A 27,884-nucleotide genomic window follows, 5' to 3' on the forward strand; every position below is an offset into this window, starting at 1 on the left:
GGTCTGGTGTCCTTTTACATGAACCACAGATATCTCCAGTGGCTCCCTGACTGCTTCTAAAATTTGTCTAATTATTTCCTCATGTACCAATCCTTTTCCTTTAGTGTTGATCAGACCCCTTTCTTCCCAAATTTTCCCGAAGGTATGCACTATCCCAAATGCATATCTTGAATCGGTATAGATGGTTCCCCTTTTTCCCTTCAAGCCTTTGAGGGCTTTTAGGAGAGCAAAGAGTTCACAAGCCTGTGCTGACCAATTTGCTTTTAGGGGACCCGATTCTACAGTCTGTCCTGTTATACCATTTATGATGGCATAACCCGATTTACGTTTTCCCTCCATCATTCTCGAGGAACCATCGATAAACCATTTTTCTCCTCCTTCCAATTCCTGATCCTCCAGATCGGGTCTTACTTTAGTTTGTAATTCCACTGCTTCAATACAATTATGTAGTAGCTTTCCCGTTGGTTCCCCGTACAAAAATTGCGCAGGGTTTTGTGCAGAGGTTGTCCTTAATTCCAATCCTGGCGAACTGATTAACATGGCTTCATATTTCAGAAGCCTTGAATCGGTCAACCATTTCTCTGCTTTTTGTTGTAAGATATTTCTTACATCATGTGGAGTATAAACTATCAGGGGAGCTCCAAACGTTACCTTTTTGGCTTCCCCAACCAACAGTGCTACTGCCACAATTGCTTGCAGACACGTAGGCCAGCCCCGACTGACTGGATCTAGGATTTTGGACAAAAACCCTATGGGTTTCTTCTTTTCTGCCCATTCCTGGGTTAAAACTCCCTGTGCTGTTTGTCCACTTATGTCGACAAACAGTTGAAACTCTTTTCTGATGTCTGGTAATGTTAGAACTGGAGCAGTGACAAGGGCATTCTTTAGTTCTTGAAATTTAATTTCGTCTTGTCCTGTCCATTTTAATCGATCTGTATTTAGCCTTTCATACAGAAATTTCACCTTTTCACTGTATCCCTCAATCCACTGTCTGCAATATCCCATGAGCCCTAAAAATTGCCTAATTTGTCTCTTGGTTTGTGGGGCAGGAAGCTCAAGGATTCCCACCACCCTCTCGGGATCTAATTTCTTTTTCCCTTGTGATATCCAATGTCCAAGATATTTTACTTCGGGCTCGGTGAATTGCAACTTGGATTTAGACACTTTCAACCCCTTTTGTCCCAGAAAATTCAGCAGGGAAATGGTACATTTCTTCACCTGCTCTTCCGTGATCCCGGCGATTAGCAAATCGTCTACATATTGTAATAGTTTTGTCCCCTCCTCTGGAGTGAATTGAGTGAGTAGCTGCTCTAAGGCTTGTCCGAACAAGTTCGGAGATTCAACGAATCCTTGTGGAAGGACCGTCCACCGCAATTGCTGATTTCGATTGGTATCTGGGTCCTCCCACTGGAAAGCGAAAAAATCCCTACTCCCTTCATCCAGAGGACATGTCCAGAAAGCATCTTTTAAATCAATTACACTATACCATACATCCTCTGGTGAGAGTCTGTTTAGTAAATTGTAAGGATTTGCTACTACCGGAAACCTGGTTCGGGTTCTAGCATTTACAGCTCTCAAGTCCTGAACCAATCGGAAGTTCCCATCGGCTTTCTTTACTGCCAGGATGGGGGTGTTATGTGGGGACATGCAGGGCTCGAGCGTGCCTCCTTTAAGCAGCTCGTCAATTATTAATTTCAAACCCTTCCTCCCTTCGGCTGGGATGGGGTATTGTCGGATCCTTATCGGATTCTCTGGATTTTCAATTTCAATTTTGATGGGAGCAATATCTAATTTTCCCACTTCCCCCTTTGAGTGCCATACTCGGGGGTCAATTTCTTTTTCATCTTTTGAAGTTAAATGCAACACCTTCACTACTAATTCTGAATTTTTCACAATGATATTTATTCCTAAAGCTATGATCATATCTCTTCCCAATAGATTGTAGTCGGCTTCTTCTACAAGCAACAAATTTCCTAAACATATCTTATTTTCTGACTCGATTTCCACCTCCTTGATTACCGAGACTTTAAATGGATCTCCCTTTGCGCCAATTACAATTACTTTTTCTTTACTCGTTTCACACCCTATAGGCAACTTCTGCAGGGTGCTTCTCTCAGCCCCGGTATCAACCAGGAAGCTCATTTCCTGGCGGTGGGGACCTACCTTCAATTTTATCAAGGGCTCTTTTGCTGTTACTGTCCCCATTTGAAAGAGCCCAAGACTTCCATAATCTTCTTTAAATATTTGTTCATCTTTTATTCGTTTCCTGCAATCCTTTTTTATGTGTCTTACTTTCTTACAGTAGAAGCACTCAGGAAGATCCTTTCGAGGAGGAGTTTCCTCCTTTTGGGATCCTTTTTGTTTTTTAGGTATCTGTTTACCCTGTTTCTGTTCGTGTTTTTGAACTTCTTTTACTGCAGCCACTAATATTTTGGCTTGAAGTTTCTGTTTTTCGTCTTCTCTCCTCATATAAACCTTCTGAGCTTCCCTTAGAAGCTCTTGGAGACTCTTCTCCTGCCATCCATCAATTTTCTCAAGTTTCTTCCTAATGTCCTCCCATGATTTAGCCACAAACTGCGTTTTCAGCAGGACCTCCCCCACCGGAGAACTGGGATCAGTCCCGGAGTAAATCTGCAGACTTCTCCGCAGCCTTTCTACCCATTCGGTAGGGGATTCCTCTTTTCCCTGACATTCCCCAAATACTTTGCTAATGTTCTGTCCTCTGGGGACCGCCTCTCTTATTCCTTGCACGATGATATTCCTCAAATCCATCATGCTTCTTCTCCCTTCTTCGGTCTGGGCGCTCCAACTCGGGCTCACGCTCGGCCACTTTTGGTCACCGGGTGTTCCCTGCGGGTGCTGCCTTTCCCAATCCCTGATGCCCGCCTGTTTAATCATTTCTCTCTCCTCCTGGCTAAACAGGGATCTCAGGATGGCCATGAGATCTTCGTAGGTGTAAATACTACTTCTTAGAAAATCGTCTAATCTTTCGGCCACTCCAAATGGGTCATCTAGCAGTCGCCCCATTTCCTTTTTGAATGCTCGTACATCCCCTGAGTTAAGGGGCATGTTTACAAATCCAATTACTCCGGGGGCGGTTGGCACTTCCCTGAGAGGGAACATTCGATGCCCATTTTCTGTCTCTCCCCATTCTCCATTCCCTATTTTTGATTTCCACCGAGTCCTGCTTGCAGGAGGGGAACTGGAGTTTGCGGGAGGGTTTCCCCTCATTGATGGCGGGATGTCTGCCGCAGCTACGTGACTCAGAGGGTTCCCTTCTGATACTTTCGGTGGTCCCAGCTGTGGTGGCCGGACCGGGATTTGTGGAGGGGGTAAGCCCCATCCTTGCGCCAACACCGACTCCAAAGAGGGTGCGGTGGCTGGGTTTTCTGCAGGTGGGGGGGTAGTGAGGGTTTCTGGCACTACTCCCGGTGGTTGAGGGGAGCGTGCTTCTGCTAGTTGCCCCATGGAACCCTCGGGTGCTGATGGTACTACTTGGTCCATTATCGGAGGCTCTACTGGCCCGCGGTATGGAGGGGGTAAGTGATCCAGGGGTTCCCAGGTCTCTGTCTTATGTTCGTTTTTCTGTTTCACTGGAAACAGCCGCACTCTGGTATTTAACCAGAGTTTGGCATACTCTTTCTCCTCGCCGTCTGACGAGACCTTTTTCTCTACGTGTGCGAGTAATTCCCTGCACGTCCATTTATCAAATGTTCCCAATACTGGCCAAGTGAGACAGTTTCTCAATTCCTGTCCTCCCCAGATCTCGGCACAGTAATAAATCATTTTTGCCTTAGATTTTCCTCGTTTCTCGGGACAAATTTCCCAATTTCTCAACATCCACCCTAAAGGACTCTCTGGTGGGATGTCTAGCATTTGTTTTGATTCCTCTGATGGGCTTTTCTCGTTATCTAGTTTCTGCGTTCTACTTTTTCTCTGTCCCATTTTCTTACGATTCTTACCTGCTCTGCGTTGTGTTCGTCTTTCTTTTTTTTTTTTTTTCTTCGTCTGAAAGTCCTAGATTGCACCAATACTTACCTCTCGGTTAGCTGTACCGGGGTTTTCTCGATGTTCCGACTTTCTAAATCTTTTGGCTGAGAGAGTTTACCAGTTCCAGAGCTCGACTGGACGTCCCTTCCTCTCTCAGCCCCCTTTGATCGGTCCCCTGAGACTCCCTTTAGCCTCAGGCTTTACGAGTAAGGAAAGAGAGACCCTTTCACACAGAATCGCTTCCTTCGCGGCCGGCCAATTCCCTCGCGGGAGGATGGAAACGCGGCCTTGAAGTCCACACTCGCTTCGTGACCAGGTCACGTCTCTCACAAACTCGCCCGATCACCCGCTCAACCTCACAGTACTTATAGCAATTTCCTGCGAGGGCGTCTTCGTGCACGTATGACTTTTTATGAGCTACCAAGCCGCGGCTTTCCCGAAGGCTCCTGCCTTCCCGAGCTCTCTGGATCCGTTCCCCTTTTTATTATGGTTTTTCCTCAGCCTAAATTTGTTTCGGCAATCGGAGCGAACTGCGGAGGGTCTCTGCTCCCCAGGCCGCTGAAATCAGCGGGGGTACCCCCCTGGACAGCGAGATTCTCCCACAGTTTCTTCCGATCCGAGTCACGGCACCAATCTGTTATAAATGCAACGGCAAATTAAAGATTAACAAAGATTAATTTATTATAAATTAATAAAGCAACAAACAGCGAGGAAAAAACCACAATAAATGGACAGCGCAGCGCTGGGTGGACAGGGTCTATACGCAAGGTATAGGTGTTCCCAAATCCACGTCTGAGGGTTCTCTGGCCTGGGTTTTTATAAGGATTTTATGTCCCCAGGCTAGAATTCCAACCAGTTTCCATTCACCCAATGTCCCTGATTGTCTGGTGAATGGATTTCCTGGCCTAGAACATTGAGTCAGTAAGTATCCGGGCAGAGTCTCCTCAAATGCAAAGTGAGTCTGTATGTATTTTAACATATTTCATCACAGCAGGATTGAGAGATCCGGGCTAGCACCGATGGATATCTCGGAGGAGTAGTCTCTTCTTTGTCTTTCTTGATTGAGTTTCTGTAGGATGGGTTTGGCGGGTGTGGTGTTCGATTCTGGCAACGACCATCTTCCTGGGGCTCGTCCTTTTTGTCTTGCTTGATGGTCTCCGGCCGAAATCGGCCGGGCGTTGCCTTTCTCTGGAGGTAGACGTTTAGGCTGGTTCTTTTGTTTCTATGATGGCCTGTGTCCTGTCTTTTCCTCCGAGTTGATGAGTCTGCTGAAACCTGTTATCTGGGGGGGGGGTTCTTTTGCAATTCGTGATTTTTGGAAAAGGAATTCTACCTCGACCGGGAGGAGAATTCCTTATTCCATACTTACATTTAGTTATAATTATACATACTTTATTTAAACTTCTTATTCCGAATTTTTATTTACCCAATTCTTTATTACACTCAGCTTCAGCCTGGTGCAGTGCCTTAGATTCGCTAATTTGAGTTTTTTGGCTAATGCACTAAATAATGTGGTGGGTTTAGCGCTGGCTGAAATCTCCAGGGCACTTACTCATTTCTCACTGTGAGATATGGATTAGGAGAAGGGAAAACCAGGCTTTAAACTTAGAAGGAATAAAAAACTTTATTAACAGGACTACAAGAATGAGAAACCAGAATAAAACTTACAGAACACCTTTCCTCTCCTGAATAACTTTTGGTTTTGTTTTTTTTTAAACTGACAGCATAGAGCTAGAACTTGGGATGTTAAAACAGTATTAATTACACAAGAGTTTTTTATTAGTTTTTGTAGCAATAGGAGTTTTTTCTTATTGTATCATGAAGACTTTTTTACAAGAGACAGGTTTTTTGTGGTTTTTTATTTTTACAAATAGAAGACATCTGGGAAAATATTTTTCTATTGTGACATTTTTCTCATTTTTACAGCCCTCCTAGAGGTGTGTCTATGGGTTATGAATTCATGGGGTGTTATTTTAAGGATGAGTTGTTTGAAGGCAAAAGTTTTCTTCATTTGTTTTTGTGATCATCTTTGGAAACGGAAGTTTTCTACTTCTCTCCCTGGGTGCAATGGGCATGTTATTGTTTTTATTTATTTTCTGTTCAGGCTTTTCATGGGATTACAGTTATTTTAACATTTGTTTCATTAATGGATGCTTTTGTTTAGATTTATAGTTTTAATACTTTATTTTATACTTTTTTCATGAATTAAATGAGATATTTTAGTATATCAATGATTATCTCTATGGCCTTACTAAATGATTATTTTAGTTTCAATTGCCATTTTTTCATTTCTTTTCTATCTGAGGTTTGGCCTTTTTTTTCCCTGACTTTGATGTTTTTATGTTGTTTTTTTTGCGTGTTATTACTCTGTCCTTTTCTGTCCCTGGAGAGATGAACAAGGTTTGTAGGTCTCATGTCTGTATTGAAAGGGTTAATATCTTGCCCAGGCTCATAATCTTCTTAGTGTTCCAAATAAATAGGTACTGTGAGGGATATATATCACAGGTGAGCACCCACTGCACAATCTGCTTTGGATTAAATCCCATCTCCGTCTTCATCAGCTCACAGTCACTGTGACACTATTCCTGCATGGAAGAAACAGGCTGGGATGCCCCTTTCTGCTTTTGGTCCTTTTATTGGCAAATGAAATATTCTATTTGAAAACATTCAAACCCTGGAGTTGCTTTGTATTTTCACCTGAAAATGCTGCCAGTCGAGGTTTCCAAGTGCCTGGTACGTGTTTGTGTGCACAGAGCAAAGGTGTGAGCCTGTGTGCGTGGCCCAGGTGTCTGTCAATGTCCATTGAAGCAGACGGCTGGAAGGGGGCTCTGCCCGCCCTGCGCTGCTCCGGGGCTGGGGCTGGGCTGGCAGAGGCTGCAGAGCGCTCTGAGAGGCACAGCCTCAGCCCCGGCCGGCATCTTGTGCACGGTGGCACAGCCTCAGCCCCGGCCGCCATCTTGTGCACGGTGGCACAGCCTCAGCCCCGGTCGGCATCTTGTGCACGGTGGCACACCCTCAGCCCCGGCCGCCATCTTGTGCACGGTGGCACAGCCTCAGCCCCGGCCGCCATCTTGTGCATGGTGGCAGCTCTGAGGGCTGTGTGAGGGACGCTCTTCCCCAGCGCTGTTTCACGTCCTTTCCTTTCCCAGGATGGCATTTGGAAATGTTTCTTCGGCCCTATCAATACACAACTCACTGTCTTACTCACTTCATGCCTGGAAGGTTCTAAGAAGACAATGAAAAGCATAGCGTGATTATGATGCACAAATAGTAGTCAAGAAAACAGTACTCCATAGTGTAGGGCCTGCAGAGCAGGGATTCGTTTGTTCAACACCAGGAGTGAGGGGGAAGCTCCACCACAAACTCACTTGTCCATTCTTTGCACAGGACAAGCTTTTAAACTTTTTTAACTTAATGGGCACATTCTACTTTCCTAAGCTTCATATTTTCTAATTCCATGATTGTGGAAGCCCTTGCATCAGGGCTTTGCATGAGGTAGTTGTCAGCCTACCAATCCTGGTGGTTGTTTTGGATGAAGGCTCAGGAGCTACCTGAATTCAAAAGGCCTTTTTGTTACACTTCAACACTTCCCTTTTCTGGGAATTCAACACAAACTTATAGTCAGTAAGTTCTGCAAGTGCTCTTGCTGCGTGAGGCCACACTGTGTCTTTCATTCAGCAATTAATGAAGAAAACACAAATTGCTTACTGAGACCCTTCTGCTCCCTCCCAAATCACTACTCAAGAACAAGCCTCAGGCACATGTCCATAGTCTCTCTCTGCCAGCAGCTCCGAGCTGCATTGCACAGTGCTTGCTGTGCCCCAGAGAGCACCAAGCAGGCTGGCCTGGTGCCCCTGAATATTTCTGCAAACCCTCTGCATTTCACACCTTTGCTGTGGCTCAGTGCAGAGCTCCAGGATTGCAGGCGCTTGGTCCCAGAGCTGTGTGAGGCAGTGGCTCGTGCAGATGTGCCCTGACTTGCTGTCAGTGCCTCACGCTGGCCTCGGTTCCCCTGGCAGAAATGCCGTGCCTGAAGGACACTGCCCTGTGCTGGAGCCTGCGGAGCAGCCCGGCTCCCTCCCCCTGTGCCCAGAGTGCTGCACACACTGCTGACCATTGCCAGGAGTTCCAGGGCAGGCGGCAGAAGAGCAGCAATGGTCAGGCAGGGCAGCAGCCCTGGGCTGCTTTTTGCCTTTCTCTCCTCCTGTGCAGACTCCAGACAGCCCATGGCACCAGTGTGTGCTGTGCCCAGCACGGCGCCGCTTCCCCTCAGGAGCAGCCAGCTGCCAGCCTGGCTCTGAGAGCGGAGGATTTGCCTGGTGCCAGCAAGAGGCAGCCAGGGCCAGGCTGCTGCCTCTTGCAGCTCCAAGGGCCTCCTTCCAGCCTGCCTCTGCCGAGGCTCAGGCTTCTCCGGGCTCTGCCAGGGCTCTGCTGGGGCTCCAGCCTGGCCAAGGCCAGGCCCGCTCTACCTCACAGGCGCTGACAGCTCTGCACCACAGGAGACCTTGCACAGCACCCTCACTGCTCTTTCTGTTTTCTCTCTTCAGCCAGACTCTCCTCCAGCCAAAGAGATTTCTCTTAGGGATACAAATCCAAGTGGCAGGAACCCAAATACTCTCGAGTCACATCTGCACAGCCTGCATCTGCACAGGATGTTTGCGTTGCACCGCTCCTCCTTTGGTTTTTCCTGCAAATGCCATTGCTGTTTCTGCCTCAAATAGAAATGCCAGAGCTGGGCAAAACTTGGCCAGTTGGCCATATTCCAAAGGCAGTGTGGTCTGGAGAGGATGAATGAAGAGGAGCCTTCCCCCCTTACAAACTGTACCAAAGAAGCCATCAATGTCACTTTCCACCTCTAAGAAAAAACTGACAATTCAGAAGGAAATGTTGAGCTTTCTCACAGGGTCAGAAGGAGAGAAATGTTCCAAAGGAGTTGAGATTTTAGAAATTTTATTTAAAATCCTACTCTACAATCCTATACTACAAACCTACACTACCATCCTGCACTACAATCCTACTCTATAATCCTACTCTACAATCTTACTCTGCAATCCTACTCTATAATCCTACTCTAAGTTGGTCATGGAGAAGACAGTTCTAAATTAATTGTTGCATTCCTGCCTCCTCCTTCCACTTCTTCACTGCAAGGATGAGAGGTGCCAGGCTGGACCCAGGCATGGCCGATGTTATAAATTGATGCTGCAGAAAGGAAAAGAAAACAACAAGAAAGCATGATTTTCCAAGCGAAGAGCTTCAAAGGCAGGGGAATACTTTTTAAATGAAATGGGGATTGAGTCAGAGTAGGTCAGAAGTATGGGGCAAGAGTGGCACAGGTTGCCCCAAGAGCTGGTAGGTGGCCCACCCCTGGAAACATCTGAGGTGTGAGTATCCTGATCTCTTGAAAGGTGTCCCTGCTCATTGCAGGACACAGACTAGATGACCTTTCCATGTCCCTGTGTGTTAGTTTGAGATGAATTGACATTTAGGGAAGGAAGTAAGAAACCCCGCACGGAAGTGATTTCTTTGAGAGAAGCTGCTGGGAGCTTCCTCTGTGCCTGAGACAGGCCAATGGCTGGCTAGTTCTGAGAACTGACAACATTTTGCACCATTTAGAAATGAGATGTGCCTCTGTGATGATCCACATTTTGAAAACCACCAGCCCGGGCACTGGCCCTCTTTGCTTCCGGAGCCCGAAGGTAACGGAGCTGTGGTGAGGCCGGCCCTGCTCGCCCACGGCCTGTGCTCCTGGGGGAGGCCGGGCCAGAGCCCAGCAGCTCCCGGGCGGGGGATGAAGGCTGCGGGACCCCGGCCCCAGGCTGGGCCAGGCCACGGCTGCTGACATCTTGCCCACACTAAACCCTCTCCCTGACGTGCAGCGACGGCTCCAGGCCGAGCCTCCCCTCCCAGCGGCTCCCGGGCAGAGAGAGGGGCCCAGCACAGCCTGAAATCCAACACCGTGACTGCCATGACCTGGGTGAGATTGAACCCTTTCACTGCACAGATGAGACCTTTCTTATTCTTGTGGGCCTGATAATAAAATTTGTTATTCCTTTGAAGTTTGAAGCCTGTTTTGCCCTTCTCCTAATCCATAGCTCCCAGCAAGAAATGAGTAAGTGCCCTGGTGATTTTAGCCAGCGCTAAAACCCAGCACTCCCTGCCAGCCCAGCCCAGTCTAGGATTCCTCCCCACTGTCAGCTGAACAGCACCAAGGTTGGAAGGGAGGAGGATGGGGGCTCATCTGATGCCTTGGATTTCAGTGGAGGAGGAGCCCATCCCTGGGACACTGTTTCACCTGCAGCCCTTTTGGCATTTTACCTACAGCAGCTCCTTGGCAGACCAGCGCTGCGCCTCGCCTTTCTGCAGGCAGCAGCTCAGGAAGTCACGCAGCAAAGGCGAGAATTGCTCGGGCTGCCGCAGCTGTGGGGTCCCTTCTGTGGCTATGTGGAATTTAGCCTGGAGAAAAAGGAAACACAAGGCTCCACCTGCTTCTTTCCCATCTGGAACTGCTCTCCCAGAGCCCATTGTTCCAGCTCCACTCTGCAGTGGCTGTTTTTGCCCTGGCAGAGAGGCAGACATGACTTTCCTGTAGCATTTGGATGACGACTTTCCTGTATCATGAAAAAACCCAAGCCCCAAAGCCACAGCTTTGCCAACATCCAGCAGATCTTGCCTTGGCAGCTGATTTCATTGCCTGATCTAGTTAGTGGCAACTACATCAGCAAATACATGTTTCCTTCTTGGAGGATTCCCAGCAGCTTGGCAGCCTTTTTGGAAGAGGGATTTTGCTATTCTAACTAACTCTACTATTCCAAGGATTCTTGTCCTGTTCTTGAAAATGATGGTAATTGGAAGAAAAGAAAGGAAATGCAGCAGGTGTTCCTCAGGGAAGGAAACAAACATTTGGAATCTCATTTTCAACACAGACACATCAAGATGCCTCCACAAATGTAGTGGGTTGAAAATGCCTGTTTGGGCACACAGGAGCCACCTGCAGCTCTGTCTCTCAGCACTCTGAAAATTTCAGGTTCCCTTACGTGGCAAAAGGAAAATATTCATGGTGAAATCAGAAGTGTCACCCCTGTGGTAAGCCTGTGCTCGTTGGATTCTCAAGTCAATGCATTAACGCTGTGCCCATCCCAGAAAGTGCCAGGAAACAAACAGGAGGTTTTGGCAGGCTCTCCCCATCACCAGGCTCCAGCTTGGTGATACGGAGAAAGTGGCTTGGGTTATGAAAGAAGGTGGTCACTGAGTGTCTCAGCAGCACTGCACAAGAAGCAGAAGAGACTCTGGCTTTACAGCCTCATCTCCAGGTTTCAGGCAAGTTTCCCTGTGAGAAGAATGGGGCTGCACTTCTTCTCTCAAAAGCACTGTTTTAGAAACTTGGTTTGGGTTGAGTTTCCTTGCTTCATTCCTGGAAAGATAACACCAGCTCTGAGACGCTTGTTTCCTATTCTAGGGGCCATCTACACAGCCAAAAGAGCTGGAACGACTTGTAAGGCAAAGCAAAATGCTGCCTGAGAATGGAGAAGGTTTGGACGAGGTAAGGCTTGAGTTCCCCCAGTGCTGCAACCAAAGCTCCAGCAGATGCTGATGTGCTACAGGGCCATTTGTAGAAGGGGCCTTGGTGGAAGTACTTCCAGCAGATGGCCATGGGATTTTGTGCAGTGAGCAGAGAACACGGGACAGGTGAGAAAGACAGCGAGATCAGAGAGTATTTGCTCCTTACCGATCGAGCGGTGAAACTGTCATAAGGAGTTTTTTGTTCGGCCATTTCAATTGCCACAATTCCAAAAGACCACACGTCCACTTTGGGGCCATATGGTTGACGCTTCACCACTTCAGGTGCCATCCACCAAGGAGTCCCGGTCACCGAGCACCGCTGATTTTGCTCAGGGGTGAGCTGAGCAGAAAGGCCAAAATCAGCTGAGGAGAAAGCAAAATACTCTTTTAATTTTAATTCTGTCAATTAGGAAACCAAGCCAGAGAATTCCCCAGTGGAAGTTTGAGAATGTGCAGTTGAATTTCCTGGACAACACTCCCTGATCTCTTTATCTGAGGCTTTAGCCAAGGAAATATGAATTGGCTACTTCAAACATCCCCCCATTTTTTACACTTCCTCCAGCAGTGCCTTTTGTTCCCCTGAAGGTTTAGATTGCAGCTCCCTCCCTCTGGAAGGAACACACACAGACACACACACAGAGCAATAGCACTCTTGGCTGCTTGTGGTTCCTTGTCATAGCTGTGTGCACACTGCAAATGTGCCTTCAGCCCACAGCAGGGGGGACCCCTGCACTGCCAGCAGCAGCATTTTTGGGGAGCTGGCAGTCACTGAAAGCAGCCCCACACCCCCCATTCCTGGAAGGCTGAAGCTGAGCAAGAATACACTGACCCAGCTTGACAGAGCCGTCGGTTCTGAGAAGGATGTTGTTGCTCTTGACATCTCGATGGATCACGTGGTTGGAGTGAAGAAAATCCAGTCCTTGCAGGCACTGAGAGAGAAAACAGAACCAGGGGGGCAAAAAGTAGTGCTGTGAGTTCATCGCACAAGCAAGGAAACAGCTGTGGAAGGTTCCCTTTGCAGGGGAATGGGGAGGAATGGCAGAACACAGCGCCATTGAGAGCAAGAGCCTGCTGCTCCAACAGGAGCAGAGCAGCACCTTTCTCAGGAAAGGCATGTCAGCTTTTGAAAGAGCACCAGCAACTGCTGTTGTAGACTGTCCCCTGCAAAGCAGCCAGGGTGACTGCAGCTGCAGTGCATGTGCTCAGAAGCAAACAGCATTTGGGCTGCACTACTATCCTTTTCGGCTGAGGACTAAAAGAAATTAGTCTCTCTTTTTTTCTTTCCTGTTTGTTTCAAATCCTGCCACCACACCTTTGCTTTAGAGACAAGGAATGTAGTGCAGACAGGCCAAAGTTTAGCTAGGCAAGGTGGAGAAGTGCAAATGCCAATGCAAGAGACAGAGCTAGAATACAAGAGCAGGGGATAAGAGTACAGGAAGTGAGTCCAGTGAGTGTAGAGGCACTGGCAGACAGTTCACTTGAGATGCTCTTGCTTGCCCATAGCCTAGCAGCAACACAGAAACCAAGCTTGGCCCATGAAATCCCTCCCGTTCTGAGCCCCTGTTTCCCAGACAATGCAGCTCAAGGCCTTGGAAGCACAGATGGGATCCCTGACCTCCCGACTGACAGCTGCAATCTCTCCTTCAGACATTTGAATCTCGTCGATGAGATCTCTCAGAGTGCCTCCGTCCATGTACTCCATCACCAGCCAGAGTTCCTCATGCACAAGGTAGCTGAAAAAAGGAAACAAGGCCATGCAGGTGAACATGCACGGCTAGGTTGGTTTTTTGCTTGAGTCTTGTTTCTGAGTCCCTTGGAGACAAGGGCAGAAGAAAAGAAATAGACATTGCCTCTAGGCTGTGCAGTGTTTGCAGTCTGTGCTGTCTCAAGGAGAAAGGCAGTTTAGGAAGAGCCCAGATAAAAAACCTGTCACGCATGGCATTTCTGGAAATAAGCACCTAGTCTTCCTGGCATGCACAGCTGTCGCTCCGATTGGGAACGGCGATAAAGAACGACAATGGACTCTCAAGGGAGTCACAACACGAGAATTCCTAGTTTATTGCTTCAGCCCTGTCTTATAGACAGATACGTGGAAAGTACAGAAAGGAAACTCTTATTGGTTAACAAAGTACTACATCACTATCATTGGTCAGGGTCACTTTGCCCCCCCTGACTCTCTCCTGCAAGGAGAAACAAGAAGCTGCAAAACAACACCTGCAAGGCTGTTTAGTATCTCTGAGAATTGTTTTAATTCCTTCTCATGAATTTCTCAGGCTAGCCTTCAGTCAGGCCTGAGAGCTATGTGGCCTGTAATAACTACAGGCACTCTGGTTCAGATTTAGCATCCATAACTCACCCTTTTCTGTTAAATAAAAAAGCAGTGTTTGTTCTATATTTTACTGGGCCCTTGTAGAATAAAGAACAAACACAGCTCAAGAGGTTTTTTGCTAGAACTTCGAATGGATGCTGATTTAGAATTAATTTAGAATTTTGGTTTATGTTTTGGTATTCAGGATCTGTTCTCCTTGCAAGGATTTGATGGTTGAGTCTAATATTTCTAATTCAGTGAATTAATACACACACTATACAAAACTATATACAACATTGTTAGTCTGTTCGAATTGACAGTCTAACATGTCAATAGAGTAGTTTGAAAGAATACCAAAGTGATAAAAACAATGCACAATGCAATTTATATGCAATTTATGCTGCATTGATCCCCTCTTCTTATCCCGCTTTTTTTTTTTTTTTTTTTTTTTTCAAGTATAATTGAGGGATTTTTGAGGGATTTATAAAGTTTTTATGGTTGTTCCTGTTATTGTTCGTTGGGTTTGAACAGTAGTTCATGAATTTCAGGACTGTAAACACAAAACTTAAAAGATACAAATGAGTTAGTTTTGCGTCCCGCAGGGACTGCAGGACTTTGGTTTGGCTCAGGCTGCTGGAGGGTTTGTTGAGGTATTTCTTTAGGTTGGTGCAGAAGGACCCGGCAGAGTGGCTTGCCGTTGTCTTTCTCTCCCCCCGCCACCTTTATGGGTGCGGGGGGGCTGCTGCTAGAGTTCAGATCGGGAGCGGAGCACGACAAGTGCTCTCTTTCCCTCCCGCGCCTCCCTGCTGGAGCGCGGGGGGAGCAAACTGGGTGCAGGGCTAGCGCCTCCCGCGCACGCGCGGGGCGAGCGAGGTTCGCCGGCCCCCCCCGCCTGCGCTTTCTCGCTGGTGCTTCGGACGCGCGGGGGGGGCGACACTTGCCACGGGCCTGGCTCCGGCCCCAGATCTGGGTTTGAGTTCGGGTTTTTTGGGGTTCTCGCGGCCGGCGGCGGCGGGCAGGCGCAGGGGGAAGGCGAGGTTGCTGTTTCCCCTCTCCCCGCCGCTCCTCTGCTCGCGGTCGGCCGGCGGCCGGCCGGACCACGGCTGGTGGCGGCGGGCAGGCGCAGGGGGAACGCGGTTGCTGTTTCTCCTCCCCCCGCCTCGGCGGCGGCAGCCCGCCGTGTTCTGGATTTGCGCTCGGACTCCTCGGCGGCGGCGGCCCGCGCGCCGGGCGCGGGGGAGTTGAGCGCTGACTCTCTCTCCCTCCCCCGCTGCGCTGACGGGCCGCAGCGGGGATGTCTGCGCTTTTGTTCGCGGCACAGAAGGAAGAAGCTCGGACAGCACGGAGGGGCTGCAGAAAGCAGGTTCTGCGGCGGCCAGCGGTGGCGCTTTTGGTGCCGGCGGAGGCTCTGCGGGTGGCACAGACGGAGGCGGGCAGTCTCTGTTCACCTGCCGCTTTCGTGTTAGCAAAGCTCGCGCGCCCAGCTCCGCGGATGGCGGCCGCTCAAACCTCTCTGGAGAGGGAGATCTCTAGGCTGCGGGTTGCTCTCGCTCGCCGCTAAAGTCTTCTGAGGGTTTGGGCAGAGCTAAAAGAGCACTATGCAGCTCATCTACGGTTTCATCTCTTGGTCCTTTATCTTGTACAACGGAGGAACTTTCGGCATTAAAGTTTCACCTCCCGGTTTCACTGTCCTTAGACTGGCTCCGTTTCAGCGCTTTAAAAAGCACTCCCCAGGTGGCTGCTAGGCTACACACGCTGATATCTCCGTTTATAAATTTTGACCGTAAATGGTTCTCTATCGACAGCCAAAGTTCGAGATTAAAGGCATTGTCCATAGTTATATTAAAACCTTGCTCTTTAACCCACTGGAATAAAGCACGCATGGCATCTTCAGAAACACTGAGTCCCATGCGGGGCAGGGCATCCTGCTATGCAAGGTAGGCAAGCTGTTCATCAGCTGAAGTACAGTCCTTCATTATGAGGACTTTATCTTGGCGGCTCCGCGAATGCAATTATGCACACGCTAACGGCTCGGACCCGGGATTTTGAGCTCTACTTCGCCAAGATATGCCGTTCCAAACCCGCTCACTGGCAGGGCTCCACTATCCCGTTGGTTTCCAGAACCAGCTTCCTCTTGGAAAGCCCGAGAGAATTCCACTTACCCCTCTAGGGGGAAGGGCTGGCTTTTTCCCGCTCGCTGCTTACCCTCAGGGGATTAGCAGATCACGTCAGTTGCCTTCTGACCTCAGGGGTCGGCTGCACTTTATGTCGGGTTACCGGACCTCAGGGGTCGGTTCAGATCACGTCGGGCGGTCACCAGATGTCGCTCCGATTTGGAACGGCGATAAAGAACGACAATGGACTCTCAAGGGAGTCACAACACGAGAATTCCTAGTTTATTGCTTCAGCCCTGTCTTATAGACAGATACGTGGAAAGTACAGAAAGGAAACTCTTATTGGTTAACAAAGTACTACATCACTATCATTGGTCAGGGTCACTTTGCCCCCCCTGACTCTCTCCTGCAAGGAGAAACAAGAAGCTGCAAAACAACACCTGCAAGGCTGTTTAGTATCTCTGAGAATTATTTTAATTCCTTCTCATGAATTTCTCAGGCTAGCCTTCAGTCAGGCCTGAGAGCTATGTGGCCTGTAATAACTACAGGCACTCTGGTTCAGATTTAGCATCCATACACAGCAATGGAAAAGAGGGGCAACAATGCAAGAGCAATCCTCTCTTGGATGGTTCATCAGCATTTAAGAAACTTGAAAAACTCAATCCCAAAGAACTGTGGAGGCAATGAACTTAGAAGGTATTGAATTCTTAAGATAGGGCTGATGCAGGTTTTTGAACAATTTTCAGTCTGCATTTGCCAGGGTGGATTCATGAAGACAAAATGCAGTCTCTTCCCATCCATTGGAGATAAGTAGAGAAATAATCATTAACAGCTCTATTTCCTGCCACTGACCAAAGTGGGTTTTTAAGCTCTCATGCCTGTAGTATGTAAAGAAACATTCAAGGGATAGGACCGTGACCACTCACCTGGCTAAGTAATTCACAATCCTGGGACTCCTATTACTCTCCATGATCCTGATTTCATTCATGGTTAGTATCTTCCTACTCACTCCTTGCACATTTATTTTCTTTATGGCCACCTCAAAGGACATTGAAAGGAGTAACTTGAGAAAATTGGTAGCATGAGACCACAACCCACATGGAGCAAGTGATTTTGGAATGGCACAGCCAAGCTGTGCCAAAGTGCCTTGTGATTAGACCTGGTCATTGGAGTAATTAGGAAGTGACATTGCAACAGCCCATTTCTCTGCTCCCTTGGGGGCCAGTTACAGGACACATGGCCACTGGCGATTTGCCTTGTCCGCTTGGTAACAAAGGTGTATCAGCGATCACCCACAAAGCTCTGACCACACTCTCTGCTGCTCTGCTTGGATTCAAAAGAAGGAATGGGTGCCTTGGTTCTCTGTGGATACATCCTGGGCTATGGGCAGGCCTCAGGGCTTTTAGGAACATCTTGCAGATCTCTCCCTATGTGTGGCTCCCAAGTGCAGCACTGCACGTGGCTGAGGAACTACCAGGAGCATTCAGATGTATTTGCTGGCAGCCAGAAATGAGAATTCAGGACTCTGAAGCTGTAGCCCCAAAAAGCAGGGAGATGCTCTAAGACACCACCTTTGTTTTAGCAGTTGAGAGCGTGTGGGCACGTCCTTCTCTGAAAGGAACCGCTGCCCTCCTTGTCTTCCTACGGGCAGCTGAGGAGGACAAAGCCTGTTCCAAGTGCAATTTGCAGGCTTGCTCCAGTCTGTGCTTCTTGTGCCTTTTCAGCACAGCTCTACTCAAAGCTCCAGCCACAGCTGTCAGCAGTGGGGAAAGGCCTGGAGAGCAGCAGAGGCTGCAGGGGCTGTTGACATTTACCTCTCCTCCTGTGGCAGTGTCAAGTGCTCTGGAAACCTCTCCAAAACCCCTAGAAACAAAACAGCAGCAAAGAAAGGAGAAGCCATTTAGATCTTGCAGTGGAAGCCAGTCCAGACAGGAGAGCTCTGCTGTAAATGCCTAAAAGCTGCAGGTTGCAGGAGGGGTCTGCCAGAAGGCAGATGATGCATTTTCCCCTCAAGTGCCTGGGCACTGGGCCTGTTCCTGAAGCCTTGGGCTTTACTGCCTCAGCTCCAAAAGGCAGCTTATTCCTTCATCTCGGGTGTCAGCTTCTAAACTGTGCAATTCTAATCCTGAGCATGGAGTATTTCCTTTAGCAAATTCTTGGAGAGAAATGTTCCTGAGAACTGTTATCTGACAGCTCTCATCGGGGGTAGGTTGTGCTTTCAGGCAAGCAAGATTCTTCTCCTTTCATTAGTGTGGCCAGATGATTTGGAGACATCCAAAAATGTGAAGGAAATGAATCCTGAGCTGTCCCACTCTTGAAAGACAAGCAGATTTACCAGGTTCTGTTCCTTGCTGCAGGCAAGACCTTGGCAGCATGGAGATGTCTTTGACAATGCCTTCTGAGCACACTTGACAAATTCTGGCCAGTACTGAGAGATGGGGCAGACTAAGCCCGCTGTCTAAACATGTGGACACCTTGTCTGACTTCCCACTTGATGGATATTCCCCCAGTGAAACACCTGGCCCATGGCTGTGTAGAAGTGACTGTGGTTGGACTCACCCACTGCCAAGACTTTCCAGTTCAATGTATTTTGTGATGGGATTTTCCTTGTTCACCATTCTCCCTGAGGGAAACAAAATGCAAGATGCTCACTTTCAGGCAGAGATCCGAACTTGCAGGAGATGCCAAAGGCAGCCCTGCTGTCTGGGGCTCTGAACCCTCTGTGGTCAGCTGGGCAGCAAGCACAGCAGCAACAAGACAGGCAGTTGTGCAGTACAAATGGGCAGCAGAGAGACTGATTTTGTCCAGTCCTTGGAAGGAAATGAAGCGCAGAGAGCACAGCAGGGCACAGCACAAGGCTGGCAAAGGCCAAGCATGAGCACTGACAAGCAATGGCAAGAAGACACAGCCAGCCTGAGCCCCTGACAAGCTGTGGCCCCTGTTCAGGACACACCAGCATTGCCTTGGAGATCAGACACAGCCAGGTGCAGATCAAGGCCCTTTTGTGTCCCAGCAGGTGAAGGTAGACACCAAATCAGCTGGGATCTTTTCTCAGCCCCACCAGGTCTTTTCTGAGAGCACAGCACTGGCTGCTGTTATGGGCAAGAAGCAGATTAAATGGGTTGTGCTGCAGAATCACAAAGGGCTTGATGTGTTTTCCCAGAGACTGATCTGAGCAGGGCTTGGGCCAATAGGTAGGATTCTGAGAGTCATGGGAATGGCTGGGAATCAGGTATGAAAAAGTGCCATGGATCTGAGGAATACACAGCACAGGGGCTGCAGGCTCGCTCCTGAGAAATGCCTGCAGTGCTATTTTATCTGATCACACCACGTCGATGTGTCTCTTGGACACATCTTTATAAAAATAAAACTAGGATATTAATTACAGATTGTTATACAAATATCTGTTTCTTCATTGTGGGCACAATGAAAACATCTCTTGCTCTCTGTTTCTGCTGTCACCTGATGTTCTTTCAAAGGAGTCCTCACTGACAAAAATACAGCATTCTCATAAAAACCTTGTAGATGTAGTAGAGGCAATAAAAACAGCCCTAAAAATGACAGCAGTAAGACACATGGGGCAGAACAGCTCTTTCAGGATGGAGAAAAAACAAACTCTACCAAAAAACCCCAAATCCGAAACCAAACAAGGATAAAAACTGAAAACTAAAAACGGAACCACAACAAAAAGACAAAACCCCAAAACCAATCAATATCTCTGAAGTCTTTTGGTTCTGACGACTGGTGGGAAGTCTGGAGTCTAATGAGAATTTAGGAATTAAATATTCTGTTCAGTTTGGCCACTAGCACACAGGACTTGCATAGATCATTTGCTGGGCCACAGCCTTCTGCTGATCCAAGAACAATTCCTGCTTCTGCCTTTAGTGGCAAGGGAATGCCAGGCAAAGCCGAGCCAGTCCAAGCTGCCCTCAGAGGCAGCAGGAACAGCCAGAGCGCTCTCTCGCTGCCTCAGAGCACAGCAGTTCCTATGGGGAGTCCTAAATGTCTCTGGGACACCAAAGTGAGGAGGATCATTTGCTACAGCTCTGCTGGCACGTGCACACAATACACTGTCCCTCAGACAAGAAATACACCAGACGTACTCAGTTGCTCCAGGAAGTCTCCCTGGCTCTCCTGGAGCTGAGCAGCAGATGTGTCACTGCTGGAAATGGACAAACTGCCCCGGCTCCACTGCTCAGCTTGGGCAACAAAGGCTCCTTTAGATGCTGCTGCTGCTGCTGCTGCTGCTGCAGCAGATTGAATGGAAGAGCCTGTGTAGATCTGCGAGAAGAAAGGAGTTTGTGTCAGAAAGCTGGCTGGCAGAGATTACCCCGAGTTCCCTTTTCAAATGCAAGCCCTTAGGAAGTTGCTGTTAGCCACATGCAAAGCTCATCAACTGGATTTTTTGGATGCCCGCTTCTGGAACCAAATGGTCAAAACCCAAGGTTGGTTTTAATCAAGTTGATGGCCAGTTTCATATTCCATTTTCCTGGATTTTCTGAAGGATGACTGCAACAACGACCATTCCACTTCCTCCCAAGGATCCCTTTCCCCCTCCAAGGGCTGCAGACACATTTGCAGCTCCTTGTTCTAATGTTGGAGCTCCTCCCCCTGAGTCCTCTTTTCCTGCACCATCTTCAGAAGGTGCTCACCCTACAGCACTTGTGCTTGGGACAGTACCTGTGCCTGCCGCCGACCTTGGGGCTCTTCATCAGCAGGCATTTGCTGGAAGCCTTCGCAGGCTGCCAGGTGAGATATCAACACGTCCACCTCAAGTCAAAGAGAACAAAGCAGTCAGAGACCACAGCTTGTCCCTGTGTGCCAAGGCTCATTGACTGTGAGCAAAGGGAAAGAGCAGGACAGCAGCAGATTCACCAAGGGATACAGACAGCTTGCAGCTTGTATTCCAAATCTGTCTGGGGGACTGTGTTCACTTGCAAAAAGCCCTGAAGAAACAAGGAGAGCAGGAGCAGGCCAGCAGGAATCCCTTGAGATGAGTGCTGGCAAAAGGGGCAAATGACTGGTGCCACGGCCCAGGGCAGCAGCTGAGACTGAGCACAGCAGGAAATGTCCTTCCAAGCAGCTGGGATAGACACTACAGCAGGATGGCACTGAGAGGCATCAGCCAAGCCCCCTGCTGCTCTGCAGAGGAAAGGCAAGAAGGGCAGAAAGCACCAGACTGCAGTGACTGCTGTGCCTATCGCTCTTTCACTCACTCGATTTTCTAGAGCCTCTTGCTGCTGAGCGAGGAGATCTAATTTCTCTTGGATGATTTTCCTTTCTTCCTCCAGCCTCTTCTCCCTTGCCCTGATCCTAGCCTCAGTTTCCTGCAGCTCTGCCAGAAGCTCTTCCTCGGAGGCCTGTGAAGAATGACAGAGAGGAATTTCCATGAGTGGAGTGTCTGCCACTCTTTCACTCACCTGATTTTGTTGACTGCGAATCTGCCCATAGAGATTCATCTCCTCCTGGATGTTTCTCCCGTCCTCCTCAGGCCTCCTCTTCACTGCCATGATGGCCCTCTGAGCTTCGGGCAGCTCTGCCTGGGGCTCTGCCTTGATGTTCTGTACACATAAATGGAGAGCAAGTGCCTGGGAGCTGCCATCAGGCTCAGCTTCTTCCTCAGTCTCAGCCTCAAAATCACACTCATTCAGTCACTTCTTTCTGCTTCCCTACCCACCTCTGCTTCCACTGTAACCTCCTGTCCCGCTGCTGATCTCTGCAGAGGCTCTTTGCTTCCAGGGCCTCTGGCACTCGTGGCCTGCTCAGTCCCAAGAGCTGCGTTTTATGCCCCTCTTCCTGCCCTTCACTCTGTCCCCTGCTGGGTCAGCCTTACCTGGCCATTCTCCAGTGGCTCTTCCACCTGCTGCCCCAGCTGCTCTTCCTGCTCTTGGGCTGGGAACAGCTCTCCCTCAGGCTGGCATGGCCTCCCTGAGAAAACAATCTGCTCCTGCTCTTTCTCTGGAAGGACCTGTAGAGAAAGCAAGAGAAGATGGGCTTCAACTTCTCATCCAACATTTGTGGGCCAAGACTCAAAGACTGATGGGCTCCCACGTTCCCAAAGCTCTGTGCTGCTGCTCTTCTGCCTTGTTCTCTGCCCATGGGGAAGCACAGATTCCAAAGTGACACTGGCAGTGCAATCAGGGCCCATCTGGCACTGAATCTCCAACAGACTCTTGGGCAGCTGACAGGAAATGTGGGGCATTTCTCAAGGGCCTCCCTCCCCTTCTGCTGTGTCCTGCTTGTCTCTCCATAGTGACTGACAGCCAGCCCTGTCCCACAGCTCCATCCTGGCTCTGCAGGGGCTTCCTGGGTGAGCTCAGCCCTTGGGAGAGACACTGCTGGAGTTCATGTTCTTTTCAGGCCTGCCCTGCCACTCCTGCCCTTCTGACATCTACACTCTTGTTAGAAATGCTGCTCATTCAGGAGACAAGGATGTGTGCAATTGGATCCTCTGCTGCAGGTCAGAGAGCCTCTATGGCCACCTCAGGATATGGAAGAGGACCAAGGTGTTTCTCCTCCCTCTTTTGTCAGCTGAGAATTCTGAGTGGCACTGACAGAGATCCTCAAAAGGCCCCATCAACAAATTAATTGACACACCCCTAGGGATGTCAATGAAGGAAGCCATGGGTCATGTAATGCATGTATGACCAAAGTCACCAAAAACCACCTAAAACATGGAATTGTCCCACCTCACTAGGACAGGCAGAAATTTATAGGTTAAACAGGGAGTGTCAGGACAGAAGAGACAGGAGGAGGAAAACAGCTCTGAGGAGAAAAAACAACCATCTCTAAAGGGGTTCTTAGCAACACAAGACAGCACTCAAGGACTTGCAGCTTTGCCCCCACACTAGGCTCCAATGCAGTTTCCAAAGCTGCAGACTTCACCACAAAACGTATCAAGAGAAACTGGCCACTTGTGGATTTTGCCTCAGAAGAAGGGCTCAGAACTACACAGTTTGTTTCTTTGGCCACACAGGACAAGAATGGCTGGCCACAGCTTCATGGACAACACAATCATCTCCTTGCAGCTTATCAAAAGCCAAAAGACAGGTGGCCTAACAGACTCTGTAGCAGTGAAGAATTACTCCAGAAAACTGCAGAACACTTCTCCAGGTCATCCAGAGGTTTCCAAAAAGGGACAGCAAACAAACCAAGCCCTGTGAGCCCCAGAAATGCCGTGTGAGCACTTGGCCATGGGCTTGGCAGAAGCCAAGAGACAGAGCTTCCCTGAGCCAAGCAGCCAGCTGCTCACCCGCAGGCAGCAGCGCTTTGGGGCCTCAGCACGACGGCTCAAAGCCCAATTTCCAGCTGCCACGGGATGGGGGAATGGCTGGGTGCTGGCAGGACTCCAGCACTCAGCATCCTCAGCCAGCAACAGCAAGTGCTGGCTGCTCAGAAACTTGCAGCTCTGCCTTGCACTAAAGACAGCAGCACCCAGCACTGGCACTTACTGTCTGGGCATGGTCAGGCTGGGCTGTGACCACAGCTGGAGGCTCGTGCTCCTTTTGCTCATTTTGCTCCTCTTTGGCCTCTTCTCCAGGAGCAGAGGGAGCCACAGCAGAGTCTGCTCTTGCTTCTGGGCTCTGTGGACAGATGGTGGAGTTAGGGACAGGCAGCTACCTATCATTTAGAACCTTATTTCTCTTCAGCTCGATTTCTACAACCAGCTCTACCAAGCACAAATCATCAGCTTTGATAGCAATGGGATTCTAAGTCTCTCCAACTAAATTAAAATGGGTTAATTCAGCCAGGCAGAAAATAGCTCTGAATTAGAGTTCACCCTGGCTACTATCAGCAAGCAACGTTCTCTCTGCAAATCTGAGCTTTGAGTTCTTTTAAAGCTCTGCAATGGAAAATTAGGAAATAGCCAATAATGCCTTTGCTATTGCTGTTGTAAACATGGAAATGGATCTTCTTTCAGCCCACCCAGCTGGCCCTCTGCACTCTACTGCCACAGGCCAAGCTCACAGTTCCCTGCACAATTGTGAAACACCAGGAGCATCAAATGTTCCTTTCTGACTCACCTCAGGATCGGCACCTCTGAACACACGGCTCAGATGACCTGCAGTGGGCAAGGAAAATGAACCAAATTCTTTGAGAAAACTGGAGAGAACCGTGGCCTATTTAGAACAGCATCTGAGAAGATCTCTCAGTCTACATTTTCAAAGGTGTCCTGCTTGACTGTTGTGGTTTAAAGCAGCAACTAAAAAATCACTAGAAAACTTACTTATTTCTTGCTGTGAGGTATGGATTAGAACAAAACAGGCTTAAAACTTAAATGGAATAAAGAAAGTTTATTTACAAAAACTACAAGAATAAGAAACCAGAATAAAACTTCCAGAACAACACTTTTCTCCCCCACTACCCAACCATTCCCTTGTTTACATGACAACATGGAGACAAAAAACTTTGGAACTTTGGTGTTTAAAATAGTCCCAATTCCTGCTAGAGTCTCTTCATCAGTCTTTGTAGAGAAACAGAAGTCTTCTTCTACTATCTATGGAGTTTTTCACATGAAAACTATTTTTCTTCATAGCTTTCAATTTCTCTGATGCCAGCTGCCTGGAAATCTGCCATCAGTTGTCTCCTCCCAGTTTAAAGTTACAAAGTGGATGTTTAATCACAGCACTGGGCGAGTGCAGGAGTCACCCCTTAATACGCACTGCAAGTTGACAAAAGATTCCAGTGTCTATTTATTTACAAAAGTCTTAAATATCCAAAATACTAATACATATTAATACTAATGCATATGCATAATGCTAGCACCTCCCATGCTCCACTTCGGATTAGAATTCATGGTAATGATTTTAATGTCATTACACCTGCGTGGTTGGCTCCCTAATTTGAGGAGGAGGTCGTTTTGGCAAGGAGGAATCATCAAGAGATGAAGGAAAACCGCTCTTCCTCACTCTCACCTTTCTACCTTTACAATGGTGAACATTACAAATGACATTTGGTACAACTCCAGGTTCCTCCCTTGTGACTTTGAAATGGGTTTCCAGATGTAAGGTCTGTGATCTTCCTGAACCCGTTTATCAGTTTCTCTTTTCTCATTATCAGCACAGCTGAACATACAATGACAAGTAATTTTTTACCTAAATCCGAGATTCATTATCTCAAATCCTGCTTCTCACATAATCATTAACTCTAACTAGTTTCAGCAAGGCCTATCTCTAGCTAAGATCTCTAATTTTTCTAAAATATCTAATTTTTTAAAATTAGTGACTCCAAAGGAGGTTTCAGAGGGTCTTGGGTACGCTGGGGGAGACTGGGAGGGTCCTTGGAGGGGCTTGGGGGTTCAGTGACAGGTTTTGGGGATCCTGACCTCTGCAGACCCCCCAGGGATGCCGTGAAACGCTGCCCACAGCAAGATGCTGGTGGGGATTGGAGTCTCAGTGTTGGGCTTCGTCTTCCTGGCACTGGGGCTCGGCTTCTGCCTGCACAGGAAGGTGAGGGAGGGTTCTGGGGGTCGTGTCTCCCTCACCGAGAGCGTTTGTGCTCCCCTCAGGGCCCCCAAGCCCAGTGTCACCCCCTTTTCTCTGCCTACACAGCTCTTGAGGCAAAAGCTTCTCGAGGATTTAAAGTCAACAATTCCCATTGTCGTTCTGTATCCTGTTGGATTTTCATTCCCTTGCTTTGATCCAGGTGCCCACAGGGAGCCAGAAAGATGTGGAGCCTCCCAGCCAGGTATCTTCCCAACACAGATCACCAGGACCACAGATCACCAGGGCTCTGCCCAATGGGGGTCACTGGGGATCATCCAACGCCCATCCTCCCATGGGGGATGGAGCTGGAGCAGCGCACGAAGCTCTTCCCGCACTCGGGGCACTCGCAGGGCTTCCCTTACTGGTGCCTACGTTGGTGTTTGGTCAAGTCAGAGCTCCCAGAGAAGCTCTTCCCACACTGGGGACACTCGTAGGGCCTCTCCCCAGTGTGGATGCGCCGGTGGAGGGTGAGGTTGGAATTGCGGTTGAAGCCCTTCCCACAGTCGGGGCAGCGGAAGGGCCTCTCATCCGTGTGAATCTGCTCATGTCTGATGAGAGTGGAGCTGCGCTGAAACCTCTTCCCACACTGGGGACACTCGTAGGGCCTCTCCCCAGTGTGGATGCGCTGGTGTGCCCACAGACTGGAGCTCTGACCAAAATTCTTCCCACATTCCAAGCAAGTGTAGGGACGTTCCCCTGTGTGGACCACCTGGTGTGTCATCAGGCCAAAGATATCTCTGAAGCTCTTCCCACATTTCCCACACTCATAGGGCTTTTCCCCAGTGTGGGTCACCTGGTGCCGGATCAGGCTAGACCTGTAGCTGAAACCCTTCCCACATTCCAAGCATTTGTGGGGCTTCTCCCCCAGCTCTGAGCTCCGGCTGGATCTCTGGCCGTGTTCCTGGCACTGGGGGGATCTTTCCTCTTTGCAGCTCCCTGGACTGGGTTTGCAGCCCCTCCTCATGCGGGATCTCTGGGGCTTTTTCTCCTCCTCTTCCATCTGGACACAGTTTGGGAATGAAAATTCCTGGTTAGGAGGAAAAAAACAACAGGAGACTGCCTTGGGCTGGGGGGTTCCTCCTTGCCCAAGTTCATCTCAGAAAGTAATTGAGTATCTTGTGTCTCTAAGAATCTCTAAAACACCAAGATTCATCCCAGACATCCTCCAAACATCAAAACAAAGACCAAAAACTACCAAAATACCAAATCCAGGCAAAACCCCCACCAGAATACAAAGATTCAGCCCCTGCAAAAGACAAAGCACCAATATTTGGCCCAATAAAGCTCAGAAACACCAAGATTCAGCCCAGTGAAAATTGTGGATCCCGCTCCGCAGTCACCTGCTGACTGTGGGCAGGGAAACACTCCTGGGACTGCACATACAGGGAGGATGGAACCTTGTGCACCTTCCTCTTCCTGCTCCTCCTGTGGCCCTATTCTTCCTCACAATCCTCTTCCTCCTACTATTTCTCCTCCTCCTGCACAATCCCACCTCCTCCTCCCACGTGAATCGTTTGATTATTTTGTTCTTCAGCCCGGCTTCTCCTTCCCTTCTCCTCCTGCCCCCAGGCCCAGCACCCACTGCCGCCTCCCTCTTCCCGCCCAGTCCCACAGCATCCCACCGCAGGGGCACGGATGCAGCTGGGCCAGCTCGGCCTGGGGCAGCGCTGGGCTCTCGGCCGCTTCCGCCCGGCCTTGGCGCTCCCCCCTCCCACCCCCCCAAATTCCCCTCCAGGGGGGCGCCAAGGCCCGGGGGGGAGGGGCGCAGCTGGGCTCCAGCTGGGGAACGCTGGCAGCTGCGGCTCTGCCTGGACACTGATGAGTCATCAGCGCCGCGCGCTCTGATTGGCTCAGCCCTGCCTGAGCCCTGCGCCTGCACCAAGGGGGGACACCCTGCTCCAGGGGGGATGGCCCCAAAAAGGGGGAACCCCAGCAAAGGAACAACAACAAAGGCTCTTTACAAACTGATCCCCTCAACCTCATTGCACATAGGGCCAGGGACGTGGACATAAGGAAGTGACAGGAGGAGCCAGCAGCTGCAGAAAATGTTATTAATTGATGACACAGACTGCTGCTCAGCCAAGGTCCTGCTAAATTCATCAGCTTCCAGGAGAAGAACAAAGACTTAACACAGCCATCAATATCGTTAGCTATACAAGTGGGGTGCATATTAAGGGGGTATGTAGGAGGTGCATTGGGAAGTCTGTGCCTCTCCAGGACTTCAGTCAGTGGGGAAAGGGAGAGGGAGATGTGACCAAGAAAATTAGGATGAAAAGGAGGCTGTGTCTGCCAAGAATTGGAGAAATCTCATTAGAAATGTCCCATAGTCTCATCCCCTTTTTATGAATAAAATTACTCCTACAGGACTCCTATGTCTTCCTTGTGGACAGAAACCTCTGGGGATGTCAATTTTTCCACACACCTTGG

The 27,884-nt window shown here is 49.1% G+C and overlaps 2 protein-coding genes across 2 annotated transcripts in view; both read right to left on the bottom strand.

Annotated features, from left to right (window-relative positions):
- Nucleotides 1-27,884, bottom strand: part of LOC111922151 (uncharacterized) — a 181,524-nt gene that overhangs the window by 87,333 nt on the left and 66,307 nt on the right. Inside the window, 1 exon segment of the mRNA XM_086866483.1 lies at nucleotides 25,820-26,087. Within this exon segment, the coding sequence (XP_086722609.1) occupies nucleotides 25,820-26,087 (268 nt within the window).
- On the bottom strand, nucleotides 6,606-24,046 carry LOC111945200 (serine/threonine-protein kinase PAK 3-like). Its single transcript, XM_086866547.1, has 14 exons — nucleotides 23,997-24,046; nucleotides 23,424-23,555; nucleotides 21,806-21,940; nucleotides 21,189-21,533; nucleotides 20,653-20,742; nucleotides 20,076-20,253; nucleotides 18,532-18,595; nucleotides 17,787-17,835; nucleotides 16,899-17,011; nucleotides 13,166-13,283; nucleotides 12,380-12,479; nucleotides 11,717-11,913; nucleotides 10,306-10,443; nucleotides 6,606-9,189 (listed from the first exon to the last, which is right to left on the bottom strand). The coding sequence occupies exons 4-13, from the start codon at nucleotides 21,480-21,482 to the stop codon at nucleotides 10,306-10,308; spliced, it is 1,341 nt and encodes a 446-aa protein (XP_086722673.1). The 5' UTR covers nucleotides 21,483-21,533; nucleotides 21,806-21,940; nucleotides 23,424-23,555; nucleotides 23,997-24,046; the 3' UTR covers nucleotides 6,606-9,189.

The sequence above is a fragment of the Cyanistes caeruleus genome, chromosome 31 (assembly GCF_971803275.1).
Source record: "Cyanistes caeruleus chromosome 31, bCyaCae1.hap1.1, whole genome shotgun sequence".
Lineage (NCBI taxonomy): Eukaryota > Metazoa > Chordata > Aves > Passeriformes > Paridae > Cyanistes > Cyanistes caeruleus.